This window comes from Mastigoproctus giganteus, chromosome 3, assembly GCF_048544385.1.
Source record: "Mastigoproctus giganteus isolate SK-2022 chromosome 3, ASM4854438v1, whole genome shotgun sequence".
NCBI classification, from domain to species: domain Eukaryota; kingdom Metazoa; phylum Arthropoda; class Arachnida; order Uropygi; family Thelyphonidae; genus Mastigoproctus; species Mastigoproctus giganteus.
This window is the reverse complement of record NC_143577.1, coordinates 229,337,577-229,357,882: the sequence shown is the minus strand read 5'-3', so window position 1 is coordinate 229,357,882 and position 20,306 is coordinate 229,337,577. Positions and strand designations below refer to the sequence as shown.

Sequence of the window (20,306 nt, the reverse complement as noted above, 5' to 3'; positions counted from 1 at the left end):
TTACCAAGAAAGAGAAGAATGGTGATATCCAGCACAGGACCCTGGGGGTGCCAAAGCCCATGTTCACCAGATGTGAGCCCAAGTTACGCGATATGTTGTGGTAATTTGTGGCAATTGACCATTGGTTGGATTTATATCAATTTGTAGTTCCTATTTTAAAAATAAATATAAAATATATTTATTTTGCTTATTATGTGTATATGAATTCAACCCTATAAGTTATAACTATATTGTAATGTCTGTAAACTTTCTCTCTACAAATCTGTTTTTATTTACTTTTCTGGGTCCATTCTTATCCCAGGGGCTCACAATCTGGTCTCTCTCTCTCTCTCTCTCTCTCTCAGGGTAATTCAGAAAAAATAAAAATTTTTTTTTTTTTTTTTTGGCTGGTGCAGCATAAGCCTCAGGCTTCCTTGCATCTTATAGCTAATAATAATAATTTGTTGTCTTCCATCCACGCTTCACCGCAGTGTCTTGTTGCTCGTTAGAGACATTCTTTCTTTCTAGCTACTTATATATATTGTGATTTTCAATGCAGAGCTGGCGTGAATTATTGACAAATAAAAATCTTCATCATTAATTTATGAAAAAAAAAAAAAAAAAAACTCTATGTTTGCTTTCGTATACGTATTTACGGATTACTTCGTACCTATGTATTTAAAGCAATTACTTTCAAATGGTGCAAAACCTTTTTAAATTCCTGATAAATATCATAGCTTAATTTCTAATTCCTATGACCATTTTAATTAAATATCGAAAGATTTATAAGTAACTTAATCCAATTTTTTTTGAAAATGGCTGGATAAAGAGGTTCCCAAACTGTGCGCCGCGGGATATTTTAAATTTTCGGTAGAAACACAGGGATCCTCGACATCTGTCGAACACCGCGCGAACTACTAGCTATAGGTAGTTCACAATTTCAACATTAATTATTAAGTTGTTTGGACCTAACTACTTAATAAACGCAACTATTAGGTATTTCTTTTGGCCTACCTAGGGGCGCCATGAAAAAATTACTGAGACACCAAGGGCACCGTGAATCGAGAAAGTTTGGGAACCTCTGGCATATCGTATTCTTTTATTTATCTATTCCCAGAACGGTCGTGCAGTGTTGGTTGAGCACTGCACAAAAGGGTTCAATCGCGGGGGGAGGGGAGAAATGCGGACGGAGTTTGTTGTAGTAGGGTTTTAAGGAGCATCAGTGACTAGGGCTATATTGTCTGTAAATTGCATGTTCTGAGGTCGATTTTCGGTTTGCTGGACGAAAAAAACTCGAGTTTCAGGGAGAAAAAACCATGCTGCTCTCGCCTGAGACCGGCTAGCTCAGCACGTTGTGAAAAAGGCCCGTAAAAATTCCTCCCGGCATCGACGGAATTCGAACGCAGACGTTTTCCACCCTGTGTGGGGAGGACGGCGAACCTGCGAACCAGGCTACCCACAAGGGCGATACGGAGTTTAATAGTTTACAACTTTTAAAAATTAAAATAAGTAAAAATTATTATAATTAAAAACGAGTATGATTATTCTTCATTTTAATTCCAAAGTATTTTGTTATGGGTTTATTGATCATTAAAATATTTAAAAAACTATTAACAATTATTTATTCCCTTTTTTTTTTTTTTTGGAGGGGGGCTGCCGATCAGACTTTGCACAAAGGCACGCAGCGTTGGTCCATTCCTCATTCCCATTTCCGGGTTCAGTCGCCTTTTGTACTACACGATAACGTTTGTTGTTTATTTTAAAACTTAGTATAATATGAGGAATTCAAATCAGTCAACAGATTTTTTTTAAACTTTGTTTGCTATGATAAGCAACAGGAAATGGGTGTTCATTAGAAACTACTTTTGTTAACATTGGAGAGATTGAGAATACGAAAAACACCAGAAATGTTCGTCTGAAGTTCATGATTTACAGCAGTAGAGAATTAGATAAAATGCCAGTGTAACCCCAATTATTAATAACAGTAACACTAAAAAAAAATATATGACCCTACATTTTTCTTTAAACCCAGTTTCCTTCCGGCCTTATATATACATGATATAAAAAAGAGACAGAATATTAACAGTTGAGAACTCAGGCCTTTTGCCCTAAGATTAATTTTTTTCCCTCTTTTATTTTTTTCTTGAAGTCAAGGTAAGGTCGATTTCTGAGTTGCTATATTATTATATAACCATACTGTATATATTAAAACAAGAATAAAATATAAATTATACCTCGCATTATACTATACTTTGTTTCAAAGTGTATTATAATATGTATAATGAAAACTGATACTTTTATTTGAGATATAATGTCATTACATTTGTTTCAATAGAAATATGGCGTACTTATGCATTTTTCCGGAAGTTTCTAGACTATTCTATCCAATCTGCTCCCTGAATGTTAGAGGGATTCATCTTCTACACAGAAAAATGCTAAATCTTTAGACTGTGTGTGTATGTGTATTAATCGCAAAATGCAGCTAAGGCCATGAGGCGTAAGTATATTGTGTCTGTAAACTGCTTGGTTTTCCTGTTGTCGATTTACCTGTTTGTTGAACGTGAAATCCCAGTTTCTGGGAGACTGACTCCACGCTTGAGACTGACTAACTCAGCCACACTATGAAAAAAGTTCATAAAAATTCTTCGCATCATTGACGAGTTTAACTTAGATCTTCTCCAGCCGGTATGGGGAGGACGGTGGCTATATCCACTGTGCTACCGGAAGGAAATGCAGACGAATTATAAAACAAACTTTCCAGACAGATCAGTCAGTTGAAGTTATAAGTTACTTATAACTGTATGAGTTAATGGTGTTACATATTAGTAAATTTGTGCTTATTTTTATAATTTTATTGCAGTTAAACGTGCTTTCAAAATGCACGTTTAACTGCAATAAATGTGAACATTTAATAATGAAATTAAATGTTCACAGCCAATCAGGCTAATAACGTCCCTGATAAAGCAGATGAATTTTATTTTGGCCTCAAATTAGCTGATCGGGATAAGAAGCGGGTCTCCTAATATACGAGGTGTGGCAATAAAGTTCCTGAACTGGTGCTGTTGCGGTCGTGTTCGATGAGTTTGAAAATAAATGAAAGTGGTACGTTATAGTTCAAACTTCCTACAACAGATGGTGGTACTGGTCCATTAGGCCAATTTGTTGCAAGTAACCAATTTCGTTAGGAGCGTTAACGTTCCGTGTGACAACTTTGCAATGGCGCAAAGAACGAATATCAAATTTTTCTTTAAATTAGGAAAATATGCAACAGAAAGGTGTGAAATGTTATAAAATTTATGGTGATGAAACATTAAGTCGTACCAGTGTGTTTAAATGGTATAAGCGGCTCAGACGGACGTGAGGATGTTTGCGATGCCCCAAGAAGTGAATGTCCGTCAACCTCTCGAAATGAGGACAGAGTTGCAAAAGTTCGGGAAATGTGTTCAGACTTGTCAAGACAATCCTAATTTCCTCAACTGTATTGTCACTGGAGGTGAGTGCTAGGTATTTCAGTACGACCCAGAGATGATGTATCAGAGCATGCAGTGAATTTCAAAATCACCAATGTCCAAAACGTTTTGCTTATAGAAGTTCAGGATCAAGACGATGCTGATAATGTTTTTCGACAAACGGTGTGATTCACAAGGAATTTGTATCTGAAGGGGAGAGAGAGAGAATCGATGCTGCGTTCTACGTACAGGTGCTTCAAAGACTACTGAAGCGTATTTCCCTGGTGAGGCCACAGTTTTGATAAAAAGGCAGCTAATTTTTGTTGCACGACAGTACCCCCATCCATTCTGCATTTATTGTGAAGATAGTTCTGACGAAACATAGCACTGTACAGATCAACTAACCACCCTACTCCTCCGATCTAGCACCAGCATACTTCTTCCTCATTCCCAAGATGAAAACTTCCCCAAAAGAAAGAGATTTTAGGATGTTGAGGGCATAAAGAAAAACGTAACCGCTGAACTGATCATTTCTTTCGATGCCTTCGCCGGCTCCTTTCAAAAACTTTTAGAACAGCGTAACAAATGAATTTAATCAGGTGGTAATTGCCTTGAATAAAAATAAAATTATTTTTGGGCTCCTTCACTTTGTATTTTTTTATTGCCCCATTTCTGGGAACTTACTTCGTATATATCAATTCTAGTACGATGATCGCAGGAAGTCAAATCAAGTCAATGATGGATTCTCTGTTATAAATCAGGAGAGTTGTCAGCTATGCCATGAAGGGCAGACAATCCATGGAATATTGCCTTTTTGAATTGTTTGGATTGGAATATTGCGGATCTATCACTTTCAGCAAGGGACAAAGGACAGCTTCTTTGTCTTTTGCTGAAAGTGATGTACCCACGTCTCATTCATGGCCAAAAACCTTGCAAAGAAATTTGTTGGATCCGTTTGAAAACGAGTAAATATTTATTTGATAACTCTTGTGTGTTTTTGTTCTGCTGCCAACAATTTGAGACTCATCATGCTTACCTTTTTCATAGCGAGAACCTCTGTCATTATGTGGTACATACATTCAGATGAGATGCCCAAGCGCTGGCAATATACCGAACTGTCACTGGTCTATCACTCATCACCAGATCATGCACACTATCAACGACTTCTGGAGTGATGGACGTTGCAGGCCTTCGACAGCATGAATTATCTTCCATGATCTCCCTCCCTCATTAAAATTCTGCTGTCTACTTCTTAACCATAGAATAAGAAGGGATATCCTCCCCCAGTGTTGTAACCATATCCTCATGAATTGCCTTTGGTGTGAGTGCAAAAAAAATTTTTTTTTTTTTTTTTTTAATTAGGCCACCCAGGGGCGAGCCGTCCTAACGGTGAAAGGAGTGCACTGCACCCGGGCGCCAACTTTCAAGGGGCGCCTGAAACTTACATACACGTATGAAGAAAAATTTAAAGGAGGCGCCACATACCCTAGGAAAGCCCCTGAGGCCATCCGAATAATTAAATTCATATGTCGTGCTGTGTGTCTTATGTCTGTTAATTGCATGTGTTCTATGGTCGAGTTGTCTGTTTTGCTAGACGAAAAACCCCAGTTTCTGGGAAGGGGGGGGGGACCTTATTATCTATGCCTGAGACCGACTAACACAGCCATGGAGTGAAAAAAGCCCATTAAAATTCCTCGCGTCATCGACGGGATTCGAAGGTGTTAGTCCCTTTTTTCTCAAATATTGGATCAATGCACGCTGACTTATTTTGCCCATCTTTCTCATTTATACATCTTTAATGACTTCAAGCATCGCCGAACACTGTGCTTGAGCTGGCCGTCCTCCACAAAATGGGTTCCACGGATTGCATCCTTCAGCGGGCCGAAGAGGTGATTGTCGGAAGGTGCAAGATCCGGGCTATGATAGGGGTGAGGAAAAACAGTGCACCCCAATTTAGCAATGACGTCCTCCACCTTGCGCAGACTGGTGTGGGGTCGTGCGTTGTCATGGAGAAGAAGAAGAGGAAGAACCACATTAAGCTTTTTGTCCGGTCGAACTCTGCGGACGCGGACTTTGAACTTTTTTAACGTTTCCACATATCAATCTGAGTTGATTGTGGTGCTACGCTCCAAGAAGTCCACAAGAAGAAATTAAAGTAAGTTGAAGTAAAATAGAACATCATAGCAAGCTTTTTCAGGGTCCACAACTAGATGATCCATTGAAGCCATGACGTTTCGTACATTTTTATCGATGCAAGCAGACCAAACTACGCAGGTAAGAAAACCAAACCAAACAAAACAAAACTGTTATTTCAGAATATGAATAAGAAAAAACGGTGGTCCTGACAATATAGACGTATATAATATTTTTTGAGGTGATAAGGTTTATGGCAGGAAGGAAAGAGGTATATAAAAATATTGGAATTTTTCGGAGAAATTCTTTAAAGAAAAATTTTTTAAGAGGCAACATCCAATCAGAAGCCAGTAGTGTAGATGTAATTTGTATGGAAAGGTATAAAGTAGTCACCATACAGTGGTAAGGAAGAAGAACGGAGTGGGGACATATTGCTAAAAGTGACAGATAGATAGATAACAGTACTCTGTTGAATGGTTGCAATTCTCGGGTTTGCTGGGATAGTAAAGGTCATCCTCCAGTGGAAGGCTCTGGCATTAGTACAACAATGTATAAGTAGGAAGAAAGGTGGGTAGAATGTGTGTAATATTACGTATGCTATAGATGGATAAACTTGAGAGGTGGGGAAGGGTGAAAGTCAATCATGAAGAGAAGAGAGCGAAGGATAGAAAGCATGCCAAACTAATTCCTTGGTAACTAATATATAATTCGGTGAGAAAAAAAAAAAAAAAGTACGAAAAGTGAAGGAAATAGTCATTAAACAGCTCAAAGCAAGCTGGGACCGCAAGCACCTGAACTACAAGTGGGAGAAAGTTCATAATGGATGGAAAGTGCCAAAAATTAATTCAATTTACAAGTTGGAAATGAAATAAGACAACAATGCCAAAATACATTAATGCGGTAGTAAAAAATAAAAAGTCACTTTACTTTAATGCTCATTAAGAAGGAAGAAGAAGAGTGACTGCGAGAACGTTGCATGGATTATAAAAGGATGGATGTAAGACTATGTCTTTCCTGAATGCAGTTTGTGTAGTGTACCAGCCGGCATGCGAGGCCTGATGAGATGAGCTTTTTTGTATTGAAGTTGTTTCTTGACGATTTCATTTTTTTTTCGCAGTTACTGTATGAGTTGTTAGCATCAGATTCTCTTTATCTGTTGACATGCATGAGCAATTCTAATTGTTAATGCACATTAAATCGTCTAGTAATGTACGGGAAAGAAGTATCAGTGGTTGTAAGTGGTGTTAGTTGCAGATAGTACCCATGTTCTGGATTTAACCCAAAACAGAATATTTCACTAGCATCTAGTTCACAGATATGTGATCAGAAAACAATCAATGAATTTATGGAATTAACATAGTATTTATTCAATGCAGTAACCCAAAATTTAATATATGTAAGAAATAGTAAACATTCAAAGACTATATAATTAATTGTAATTTCGATAAAGAAGGAAGATTTAAAAAAATCTTATAAATACAAGAGTAAATGATTAATCCTATGCAAAATGCCCAATAATATAATACACAAATAAACCAAAAAGGACTGTAAACTTACAGGTTTAAGCATACTGCAGGCAGACGTCAACATAACAGGAAAATGTCTGCTACAATTAACCATAGAAATTTCTAGGAACTGTGTTAACAGCGCTCCCTCACAAAACTAGTACAGAAAAATTATAAATTATATACAGTGTAATAAAATTTGTACATTGTAAATGCTTGTGATTATTATTTTAAAAAAATTGACTGTATATATATATATATATATAATATGAAACTAACTTTTAGAGCATAAAAAATTTTAATTAATAAATAAAAGGCTTATTCAGTTAACCTTATACCATTACATAATTCTACTACATTAATTTTTACTTAATACAAAAAGCCATTTATTTATTAATTAAAAATTTAAAAATTGTTTATGCTCTAAAAGTGAATTTCGTATTATTTTATATTATTGTAGTACCCTATATTGGCTATAGCTACTTAGCTCTCGTCGGAGCGCGGGTTCCATACGTTCTACGTATTCACGATATTTTCAAAACCGTATCACGTGTTAGCCGTAATTTTGTTTTTTTCAATTTCGTAAAAAGCCTTTCTAGGCCTTTGTCCAGCAATTCTAAAAATTCTTATACCACTATAACGGCTAAAACAGTAATCTCTCTCCCTCTCTCTCAATATATATATACGTATATATACACTGGTGTTCAAAGAAAGTGCATCACCTAGGAATTTCACATTTGTAACCCTTTTTCGCGATGGTATGTTACATTAATGACAAGCATCAGAAATAGAAATATAAACAAAAGATATTTATTAATGGTTAAGGCAAAGCTAAGTAATATTTGACAGGTGCTCTCAAAATATTCCAAAATGAGCATTTGCAACTTTTTCCTATGCAAAGTTTTGGTAAACACTACAATTATGACTGAAATGTTTACCAAAACTTTGTATAAACGTTGCAAATGCTCATTTTGGAATATTTTGAGAGCACCTGTCAAATATTACTTAGCTTTGCGTTAACCATTAATAAATATATTTTGTTTATATTTATATTTGTGATGCTAGTCATTAATGTAACATACCATCGCGGAAAACAAAATGAAAAGTTCAACTAAATATTAGTGCAAACTAATATTTAGTTGAATCGCCTGTGGCCCTGATGTCAGCAGCACCCCGTCGAGGTATTGACAAGATCAATTTCTGAAGATAATCAACTGATAGTTCGTGGTTCCAAACACGAATTATGGCTTCCTGAATTTCATGAAGGGTATTTGGTTTCTTTCTGGCGACTGCAGATTCCACACGATGCCAACAGTTCTCTATAGGATTTAGGTCCGGGCTGTTTCCTGGCCAGCTAAGAGTTGTAATGGACCGTTCTTAACAAATGTAAACACATTAATGCCGAAAAATGAAGCTAAAGTAACTACAGAAGTGCATATTAACACTTTTCGCCCGATGACAAGGACCAGGGTCTTTCTGAAAGATGCAGTTACTTGGCAGGTTGAAATGTTCTCTAATGGTTGACAGCAATTTGCTTTCCAGTATAGCCAGGTATCCATCGGCATTCACGGAATCTTTTATAAACTGCAGGTGATACGAAATGCACCCCCCATATCATTTGGCTAGTAGGGAATTTCACTGTAGACACCATACAGTCTGGATGGTATCCTTCACCACGTCTGCGGCGAATCGTTTGTCTCCCATCAGAGCCACGCAGGTTGAATTTCTTCTCATCCGAGAATATAACTGACTTCCACTGCTTGGGGAGGGTCCATTTTACATGCTCCTTACACCAAATTAATCGGGCATTTTTCATATTTTGTGTGAGGAGGGGCTTCTTCTTAGGACGACGGGCTACAAGTCCGTTTTTTGAAGAGGCGTCTTCTGACTGTTACTGCACTTGCTACCACTCCTGTATGTTCTTCCCATTCTCTTTTCAGTTCAGACGAAGAAGCTTTATGGTTTTTAAGGCATAAGCGCTTCAAAACGCGGTCCTGTTTTGGCGTAGAGACTCGTTTGCGTCCGGTTCCTTTTTTTTCTATCAGCAGAACCAGTATTCTTGAGTTTGGACAGAAATCTACTCATTGTCGACTACAAGACGCTCTATAAGCAATATTACGGGAAAAACATCCTTCCTCATGTAAAGCAACAATAACACTCTTTCTTCGAGGCGTCAACTGCACGTAACTCGCCATCCTGAATGTTCATATGATGTTACACATTCTAGGAATGACTGCAACTCTTGCAGAGCGTGGTTATACAGCTGAAAGTAACAGCTGATGCAATATTACGTCATCATCTACGCGTGCCAATCTTATCTGATGAAATCTGTAAGAAATATTGCCATATACTTACGGTATTCGGACGATAATTACAATTTTAAGGGGTGATGCACTTTCTTTGAACACCAGTGTATATCAAACTCAGTTAATATTTATCTGCATCAATATTTATCACGTTATGACACAGTGACCTTATAACTGAAGTTAATTTTTTTTTTAAATTACATTGATATTAGTAGAAATTTAATTAACAGATATAAAATGCATACATATAGACAGTTATCGATTTTTATTTTATAATTTCAAGAAGTTTAAACAATTAATCTAGGTCACCTGTTGCAAGTCAATAACCATCATTACTATTATTAAATATATGTTATTTTTAATAAAATGACATCATTTAACATTCAGATAACACTGCATTATTTTTTTTAAATTTATGTTCAGTAAATTTCTATTCATATCTTAAGATTTAAATTTTACCTAGAAATTTTTACTATCAGTTTTTCAAAATTTCATAATTACATATCTAGACTGCAGAATTTGCGTCTCTAGACTGGAGAATTAAAAACTACCGTACTTAAGAAGTACAATTGCGTGCATTAACTTGTACCTTAATTACGTATCTAAATTTTAATGATATTATTGGGATGTTTATATGATGTTACACATTCTAACTGGGTATATCGCTTGTAATGTGTTCAAATAAATGTGTATATATATGCACTGTGTTAGCTTTGAATTAGCAAACAGCTACTTAATACCTCGTGGGGCCACCTTTTGTCCGTAATGCGGCCTGTACACGTCTTGGCATGTGCTCCACAAGGCATTGCAATGTATCCTGTGGTAGTGCTACCCACGCGTTGCACAATGTGTCCAGAAATCCTAGCAGATTCCAGGTTTGTGGTTCCAGCATCGAATAACCCTTTTCAGTAGGTTCCAAACATGATTAGGCTAACCAATATTTCTTGAGGCTGAAACGGGACGGGGAGAAGAAATGTTGTTCGGAAAGAGCAGAAAAAAATATTCAACAAAATGTTTTTAGGTCGACGTGAAGGAGGACTGCACATCATAAAGTTCATACCAAGAATATTTTTCGGATGAACGTATTTTTCGTAACAAATTTTTGTCTTTTAAGATCTTGTCGTAAAACTTATCACACTCCATATTACAATTTTGCTTTATAATTAACACGGCTTTCAAGGTTTCAACATTTAATCTGGATTTCTCCTTCGACCATGCTATTCATTATGGAAAATATTCTCTCCACGGAAGCTGTTACTTCCAGGCACCTCTACCTGTGGTTACACAAATGACTACTACCTACGATGGCAGCCATCCTATGATTTAATCACAATTATAGGTTATGTTGCGCAATATAATACTTTAATACTTTAAGTGTTTTTTTTGTTTTTGTTTGTTTTTTTAGAGCAAAAAAACGGCACTGTCCCGTTGAAAGCGGAACATCTGGTCATCCTACTTGAAAAATGCTCAATTGGGTTGAGATTGGATGAGTTCGGCGGCTATGGGAGGACGCAAAATCCAGTGTCATGTTCCTGAAACCAGTTAGCAACCTGCCGGGCCTTGTGACATGGAGTGTTGTCTTGTTGATAGATGCCGGAGTTGTCTGCATACACCGTCATCATGAAGGGTCTGTATTTGGTCGGCAACGATAGAAAGATAGGCGTTCCCATCGAACGGTTGATTAGAGAACCCAGTGCGTGTCACGAAACTAGTCCCGAAATCATAACACCACCGCCTCCAGCCTGCTGAACAGGAACAGTGCATCCAGGTGCTATGGCCTCGTAGTGCTTTCTCCAAATGTTGATATCCTCATCAGCATGATGGAGTTGGAAACAGGATTCATCAGACCAGGTTACAGATTTCCACATGTCGATGGTCTGCTATTGGAAACCGACATGTGGAAATCTGTCACCTGGTCTGAGTAAGGTACCCATGACGGCCGTCGATTGCCATAGTCCACATGCTAATGTCCGGCGCATAGTATGGTCGACCATACTGGCTGTCCCGCGTGTGACCTTTGGTTGGTCATTCAACAGCTCTTGGGCCAGCCATGGTAGACTTATGACACTACAGAACGGGTCACTTAACCATGTTGGCTGTTGTTGTCCAAAATACTGGCACCTGCGCGTCTTTTCCCCACAATTATTCCACGTTCGAAGTCAGAAAGATCAACGATAATCAATTTTACCTCGCAGACACTCAAAAACTGATCATCACATGTACGAACTACAGTGTTAAATCAGCCGCTCCTGACTTTGAGCTTTCACCAGCGTCACAGACCAATCCATTTCTATACGGGGGGGGGGGGGTGCTAATTCAAAGCCTTCTCAGTGTATATTTATTTAATTTCTTTCTCTTTTTTTTTTTTTTACTTATAATTTCTTTTATAATGGCTTTTTTTATTTTGTATTTTCAGGTATTCCTATAACAGCTACAGTGAGAAATTAGCTATGGGACTCCCAAGTGCCCTGTTGGTTTTGTTTTCTTGCATAATTGTAATGGTGAAATCTCAAGGTATGTACACAAATCATGCTTCTATACCAGTCATAAAAATGTATACGTGCATCTTGGGGGAGACGAGGTGCTTTTCATGAGTACCCGCAGATATTATTAAATCTGATTATTTTTTTTTTATTCTCACTATACCCATATACGTATGTCTATTTTCATAGCCCCAGGGGCTCATCTGGTGAGTATGGGCGTGGCACACCCAGGGTCCTGAGATAGATATCATCATTCTTCTCTTTCTTCATGATTCCTTTCTACTTCTCTCTCTCTCTCTCTCTCTCTCTCTCTCTCTCTCTCTCAGGGTAACTCCGAAATTTTTTTTTTTGTTGGTGCAGCATAAGCCTCAAGCTTCCTTGCACCATATGGCTAATAATAATAATAATATAAATAACCTTTCACGCAAAATAGCAAGTTTCCGTATATGCGGATAATAAGACTCACTGGACCATAAAACACACTCATACTTTAGAAGAAGAAGAATTCTAGAAAAAAAATATTTTACTGCATATATTTGAAATACAATTTCACAAGAAAAAGGTATCATTTGTCTGTGGAGGAGGACTTAGATGCCTTTCAGTAGCTGTTTCCATTCTTTGGCATGATTTAACACCTTCTATTTGAAGTGTACGAAAACCTCTTTGCCTTTTCAACCTTACCTTTTCCTGCAGCCTTTACATTTACCTTTTCCGCATGATATATGTCATATATCATGCGGAATTAAATATCCCCCTCGCACTGCTGATCCGCACCACCAAATGTTTTTGTTAACTGCTTGAAGGAATTATTGTATTTGCTAAGAGCTTGAAATAAATAAATAAATTTAAGTTTATAAAAATAAATTTAATATAAGTTAGTGATTAAATTTTGTGATTAAAGTTAGTGATTAAACTGTATATTAATTTCTGATTTTTATGTTATTTTTATTTATTAATATATATATATATATATTTTGTTATTATTATTATTTTTTTTTTTTTGTTTATTTCACATCGGTAGGTATGTGCCACTAACAAGAGCTGAACGTTGAATGTTTTTTGAAGAGTTGGCAACCACTTTGGTATACACTGGGATCTCGAAAAAAAAATCGCTGCGCGCTTATGATTTTTTTTTTTTTTTTAATGAAACCTCCAAACACGAGAGGTATTAGAACCTATGGCACTTAGTACCATAGGTTCTAATACCTCTAAGAAGATATTTGTTGACATTAGACTTGAATTTCTGTAGACTGCAATTTTCTGGAAATACGTATGAAGGAAGGCTGTTCCAGAGAACGGAAGTTAAATGAATAAATGAGGAAGAAGAAAAGTTGGTTCTGTGAGTTTGAAGTTGGACAAGTAAGAGGATGTTGACTTTTTGTGGTACCTGTTCGGACTGCTTTGGAAGAGAGAGCGAGAATTATAGAAACCAATTCAGAAGAACGGTGCCGATGGACGTATCTATAGAAAAGGCATGCAGCAGAAACAGAATGTTTATGAGACAGAGAGTGGATTGACTCTGTTACAGATGAGTCATTAATTAACCTAACTTTTTAATGGAATCTGAGAGGGATTTTGGGTGCACCGCCCTAGATGTGGGAACAATATTCCATGGTAGGGCGGATTTGCGATTTGTACAGAGTGAACAGCTGTTTGGAAGAAAATTAATGCCGAAAGCGAAAGAGAAACCAAGTTGTTTAGATGCAGAAGACGCAATATTTGTAATGTGCTTGTGCCAAGAGAGATTAGGAGTCAGGGTAATCCCCAATAGATAGATATATATATAGAATCAAATTACTAAAGCGTAGAACGGGGATATTATAACATTATATTAACCAATCAGATTAATGCTTCGGGTATTTTAAACTACAGGACGGCTTCTACATTTCTACATTTTTACAATTTAACATTATTTCATTCCTGCATATATATATATGATCTTTCCTAGAAATCGGAGTGTCATCGAAGATAAGCATAGGAGCAGAATTCTTTTTGCGAGATATAAGACAGGACTGAGTTTTACAAGGATTGAAATCGACTAAGTTATCTTTGCCCCACTGGAGAAATACCTGGAGATCAGCATTTAAGGAACTCGTAGTGGATATTCAAGAGGTTGAAGCTGTTTTTGTGCAGGGCAAGGTTTTTCAAACAGGAAGGTGGAATGAAATGTGCAATCATCATCAAAAACTATGGAGAGGATTCCTAGTCAATGGAAGAAGGTCACTAATACATAAGAGGTAAAGAGTGGGTGAAAGAACTGAACCTTGGGGAACACCAACATTAATGGAGAAGTTAGAAGACAGAGAGCCATCTACCGTCACCCGCAGTGAGCGGTCAGGGAGCAAGCTGGATACCCAATTACAAAAATTACTTTGCAAGCCGTAACATGCTTCGATTGGTTCCGTTTGATTATCAAATTACATACCTCAGGGACTGAAACTTTTATACAGTACTGTGCTTCCGCCCTTTGTATGCTCCATCCTAAATACCATTTTTAACAGCAAGACAATGCGCCTCCCATATGATTCTGATATCCCAACAGTGCCTACATTATGTGGACTTGCTTCCAAGGCCTTCATGCGACATTTGGCCTCTTGAATCGCTGTTCGGGAAGGCCATCTTCATATTGATGATTTTCGTTAATCAAATACTGCAATATACTCGTATCAGAAGAATAGGAGTATACAAACTCTGTTTGTTGAGTTAATGGAAGAATTTAATCTTTTTTGAACGAACGATAATAATTACATACTGTTATTTTATAGACTTAACAAGGTATCTTATATTGTGACCTGTGAACTAAGAATTAGGGATAATATATACAATCTTTTAAATTGCTACCTGAACAACAAAAAGGTTAACTGTTAATACATATGATCAATTGAACAATTGATTTAAAGTAAAAAAGGGTGTGTGTCGCAGGGAATCCATCCAGGTCCTATCTTCTTTAATATTTTTATGAATGGTGTTTCAAGTTATTAGAGATATTTTAACTTACATCACGGGAAAAGACCTTTACACTATGAGCTTATTTACTTCAGAATAATTTATTAAATTTGCAATTATGTACACGATAATCGTGGAGGCAATCTCCATAATTCAAATTCAAATTTTTGAATCACAAAAAAAAAAAAAAGAGTTAATCAGACGCTCATATCAAATTACACAATTTCTCCCTAGAGTTAAATTTCCATTCTCATCCAGCTTGGATTTCTGCATATGTGCTCAATGCCTTGGTTTTTGTATTGATTATTTCCATGGTTGGTCAACTCATATTAGTTATCTAATACTAAGCTTAGGTTTTTCATACATTTATTTTTTTATGTAATAAACATTTTTTCAGTATCTAAACTTAAGTTTAAGTTTACTTTACATTAATAGATTCTGTTATAAATTATGCTTTTCTATCTGAACCAGGTCTAATCCTTCTGAACTGGGACTGAAGCCAATTAATAATTTTACAACAAGGTTGTTGAAATTAATTTTTGGTAACAAGATTTGCAATAATTTTTCTAAGCATAAATTTTTGCTAATGAAATATAAGATTTTTTTTTCAAGATCAGAAACTTAAAATATCATATTTTTTGTGAAAACTTTAATTTGTGAGAGGTTGAGAAAATTTTCTGAAACTTCCCATTCTCTCTTTAGAAACACACGATCGTATTTATATGATCACATACTCATATTGAAGGGATATGGAGCAAGGCGTACCTTTGCATTGCAAAGCAACATGTATAATCTGCATTTCACTATGGCTACTTATAAAATGCCTGAGATTATATTTCTGTGAGAAGTATTATTTGTAATGAGAGTTAACTTACACTGTTGTCACCGGTTGGTGGAACAATAATACTCGTGTTTGTTTTATTTTTCTCTTTTTTCCCCTTTCTTTCTTAATATGTCTTTTTTTTAATATAAATTTGTAACTAACAACTCCCTTTTTGTAATCTAAGGTAAATTTATGAATGCTTATTAATGTGAAAATTTAACGTGGTTTCATTATGCGATTTATGTAAGATTAGACATCAATAGAAGAATCCAACTTATAATTTGTTGATAAGGGATCTTTTAGAAACAATGAAGATGTATTGTATTATTATTATTATTATTAAACTTTTTCTCCTTTATGGGATTTTTTCCGCCCCGTGACGGGTACTGGTACGAAGTGCATTGGGTAGTCCGTTGTGTCCTGTTTGGTCTAGGAACTCTCTTACTGTCCTACAGGTGTTCAGGTTCGCTGCCTTCTGGAGTTCCATGTATGGTTCTCTGGGAGGCTTGTTGCTGCTAGTTTCTTATGGAGGCTCTTTGGTACCATTCTGGTGGTTGACAGTGATCGGAATGGCCATTACTTGTTTCATATGCCACAATTCTTTGATTTCTTAGGTCTGTCTACTTCCCGACTCAGATTTTTTGTAGTTAGGCACCGCTATGTCGATCAGGCAGGTAGCCCTTTCCTTCTTGTCAATGAGAGTTATGTTTAGTCTGTTGTGCAGAATCGTCTTGTCCGTTAATACGGCACAGTCCTAATATAGTTTGTGAGTAGTGATCTCTAGTACAGCACGAGGTTCGTACTTATAATACGGTACACTTTCTTTGATCAACTGGTATTTCTGCGCTAGCTTCTGATGTATTATTATGGCGACCTGGTCGTGTCTGCGAGTGTATTAGGTCTGGGTGATCACTTTACATCCCGCAGAGATGTGCTGGATTCTTTCTCGGACCAGGTGGCATTGTCTACATATGTCATCTATCACTTTGGGTCCTCGGCGATGTATTTCTTGTAGTTCCAGGTGTTGATTATCTGGTCTTGGATGGCGAGATGAATCCTTGGTTTCGGGGAAGAAAGAGCTTCTCCGGTCTTAAAGGATCTCATTAAATGGGCAACTGTCAACAAACTTAAAATAACTCCATCCAAAACCCGGCTCATGATCTTTAAAGGTCAACTAAATATCCATCGTCCTCCTATCTTGAAAATAGCTAACAAGCAAATACCATATGTCAAGCACTTCTTGGTGTGATTATTGATGATATGCTCAATTTTACTCTCCATGTAAACCACCTAATAGATAAAATCAAGATATTTACTATGGCTATTGTTCGGATTACAAGAACCGACTGGGGGCTTGGACGCAGAGTTCTCGTATATTACAAGGCAGTATTCATACCTGTTGCAACCTATGCTGCTCCGGTTTATTATGACAGAATTAAGAACGCCAAACTGAAATCAAAACTACTCTCCTTCAAAGATCCGTGATTCTTACAATGCTCCGTGCCTGCAGAACTGTCTCAACTGATGCCCTGCAGGTCATAGCTGGAGTATTACCTCTGGACTTGCACATTTTACATCGTGCCTTCTGCTACTTTCAAAACATCAGACCTCCATGGAATTCTATGGAATACAGAATGATGTCCTTGTAGACATCAAAGCTGAAAAAACCTGGATTTGGTCTGCTTTAACAAAAATTTGGCAAGATCGTTGGAATAAAACCCCTAAAGGCAGAACTACATATAACTACATATTTATACCAGACGTCTCCTTTACTGCCTACAATAAAAATTCCCTTTGGTTCTCTCCAAACCTCTACACATCATTTATCATAACTGGACATGGCTCTTTCAACTCCAAACTCTTTCAGTTCAGAATAAGGAATACCGATTCTTGCCTTTCTCTCCAACTGGAAGATTGAACCACCTGCTGTGTCACTGCCCTCTTTATGCTGACCTACGGAAATCCCTACAAGACTGTATAAACACCTTCTCACCTGGCAACGAAACGCATCTAGTAGAATCGGCCTCACACCTTAGAATCCTACAATAATTCTGATTTATTTGCTAGAAGAAAACTTCTGTTGGCCAACCTGCTTCAGCTTTACCTCCTACGGTGCCTCCAGCACCTTCAATAATGTCAGCCTCAACAGTGAGCGGTGTCTTGCAAAGATAAAATATTGTCACCTTGAATAGATCTTAGAAGATCACATCGATCCAGTTTTGTTTTTTTATTATTATTATTTTTTTTATTTATTTTTTTTTATCCCCTCAGGCCTGGGCAACCTGGGGATTGCTGGCACCCACTGGTATTGCACTGCCTCCAGTGGGTGCAGCATTTGTCACTTTTATTTATTTTTATTTTTTCTTTTAAATTTATTTATATATATATTTTTCTCTTTTCTTTTTTTTTTCTTCTCTTTTTTTTATTTTATTTATTTTTTAATATATTTTAATTTTACTTTTGTGTAATTTTTTTTCTTCTATTTTCTTTAGCCATACCGGCTAGAGAAAATAGAAGTCTGGGCAACTGTTTTTTTTTTTTTTTTTATTATTTATCTTATTTTATTTTATATAATTTTACTTCACCATAATTTTATTTATTTATTTATTTATTTATTTATTTTATTGAAAATATCCTTTTTTTTCCTTTTTTTTTTTTTTTTTACTTTGTATCTATATATATATATTTTTTTTTTAAATTTTATTTTACTTTTTTTTTAATACTGTTTTATTTTATTTTCATTTTTTTTCTTTCTTTCTTTATTTATTTTTTTCCTACTCTTCTCTATAAATTTTTATCTTAAGTTTATTTTATTTTACTTTTTTGATTTTTTTTAACTAACTTTTTAATTATGATTTTATTTATTAATTTTTTCCTCTACGCTGGTACCCTAAGTTTGGGTAGCTGTGGGTATGGGATTTGCTGGCACCCACTGGTATAGCACTATCTCCAGTGGGTGCGGAACTTCGCCCTCTTCAGGGCAGACAAAGATTGTAATGGTCTATCTCCACTTGGCTAAGGACATATCTAGTTGTGGCCCACCTCCTCGTGGTGTAGACGGGCACCGGGCACGCTTTCCAGGAGATCACCTGTTCTGTGGCAAAGAGGACAGAAACAACAGAACAACACGCAATATACACAAACATAACACTACACGTTTCTGGCCGCACTACAGAGTTTTGTATCATCGCAGAGTAACAGGGCGGAGATGAACTTATGTTCCTGGAGCCGCTATACAGAAGATACTGTACATGTTTACATGCCTTGACCCATGCGTTGGAAGCCGCCTAATCTATGATGGAGGTCATTGTAGTGTCTGTCATGGAGTGCCTTCTTCTCTCGTCTATCTGTCTTTCTTTCTTCTGTTTGTGTGAGTGATGTTTTCTTGTTTCTCCATTTGTCTGTCTTTCTTACGGTTTGGTAGATTGGTGCTGTTCTTTCCTGGAAGTTATCCCGTAGGTTCTTAATCGCCTTCTCTTTTTCTATGAGTTCGGTCAAGCCCCGCCCTCCTTTCCGGACTATAGTCAACTCTCGATGGCCGACTTCGGATGGTGTTGGCGACCCTTGGTCATCATTATCCTGGTCGATCTCATAATCTCCTCCAGCTCGGTATTGGTCCAATCTGTGATCCCAAAGGAGTACATTAATACTCGGATTGCATAAGTGTTTATGATTGTGACCATGTTCCCGCCATTCAGCTTTAATTTTAGTAGGTTTCTCAGTCTCTGATGGTATTTCTCAGTCAGGCGGCCCGTGATCTCCTTGTGCTCTAATTGACGAGTCTGTATTTGTAGGTCTCTTCCTCTGTCATGGCTTCAATCTTCACAGATCTTCAACTGGTAGTTTCGGCTGACTGAATGTTCTTCTTCTTCTTCTTCTTCTTCTTATTATTATTATTATTATTATTACTGTTGGTCGAGGAACTCTTATTATCCTACAGTTGTTCAGGATCGCGGCTTTCTGGAGTTCCATGTAAGTGGTATTATTAATAATATTATTATATTTGTTATTATTATTTTGGAAATGCTGAAATGCTGTTCCAATGTTCCAACTAGATGGAAGGTATATTTGTATTATTTTTCTTAATAAACAGATGATATTTAATTTAATCACGCCATAATATTCTTATCTCTGAACTTTTGCACCATCAGGGGAAACGAGTGCTCCTGGTACTGCACCACCACTGCCGACCATGCCATCTTTGCCGACTTTACCAACTTTGCCGACTATGCCACCTATGCCGACTATGCCACCTATGCCGACTTTGCCACCTGTACCTATACCAACTCTGCCACCATTTCCGGCACTACCGGGATTCTATCCTCTTTCTGCCAACTATCCAGTCAACCAGCAGTTTCTGTATAAGCGTTTGAAACGTCGTGTCAACTCTCCCTATCCAGAGGAGTAGTCCTTCTATACTCATTTTTGTTTATATAATCCATATATTCATTTAATGAATGTGTTAAGTGCTTCCTCACTGAAATAAATGTAATACATGATGCCATTTGTCTATTTGTGATTATATTCCATTCATCAATACATTTACAATTTCCGTCTCAGAAAAAATCGCTTTTTACTTCTGCACTATCACACGGAGGAGGGGGAGGAGAGCTCGTTCGTACCACATTCGCAACTCTGCAAGTTACAACAGCACAGTTATTTTAAAATTTAAAAAAAATGCT

General features: G+C 36.9%; 1 protein-coding gene across 1 annotated transcript; it reads left to right on the top strand.

The window, feature by feature from the left end:
• Nucleotides 1–2,078: 2,078 nt before the first annotated feature.
• LOC150088824 (uncharacterized) lies at nucleotides 2,079–20,032 on the top strand. The gene is made up of 3 exons (XM_090370332.1): nucleotides 2,079–2,133; nucleotides 11,789–11,886; nucleotides 19,776–20,032. The coding sequence occupies exons 2-3, from the start codon at nucleotides 11,823–11,825 to the stop codon at nucleotides 20,030–20,032; spliced, it is 321 nt and encodes a 106-aa protein (XP_090226458.1). The 5' UTR covers nucleotides 2,079–2,133; nucleotides 11,789–11,822.
• Nucleotides 20,033–20,306: the final 274 nt, after the last annotated feature.

Coding starts and splice junctions, on each gene's coding strand:
- LOC150088824 (XM_090370332.1), top strand. CDS start 11,823: ATGGGACTCCCAAGTGCCCTGTTGGTTTTGTTTTCTTGCATAATTGTA. Junction 11,887..19,775: donor TGTAATGGTGAAATCTCAAG/GTATGTACACAA, acceptor TTGCACCATCAG/GGGAAACGAGTGCTCCTGGT.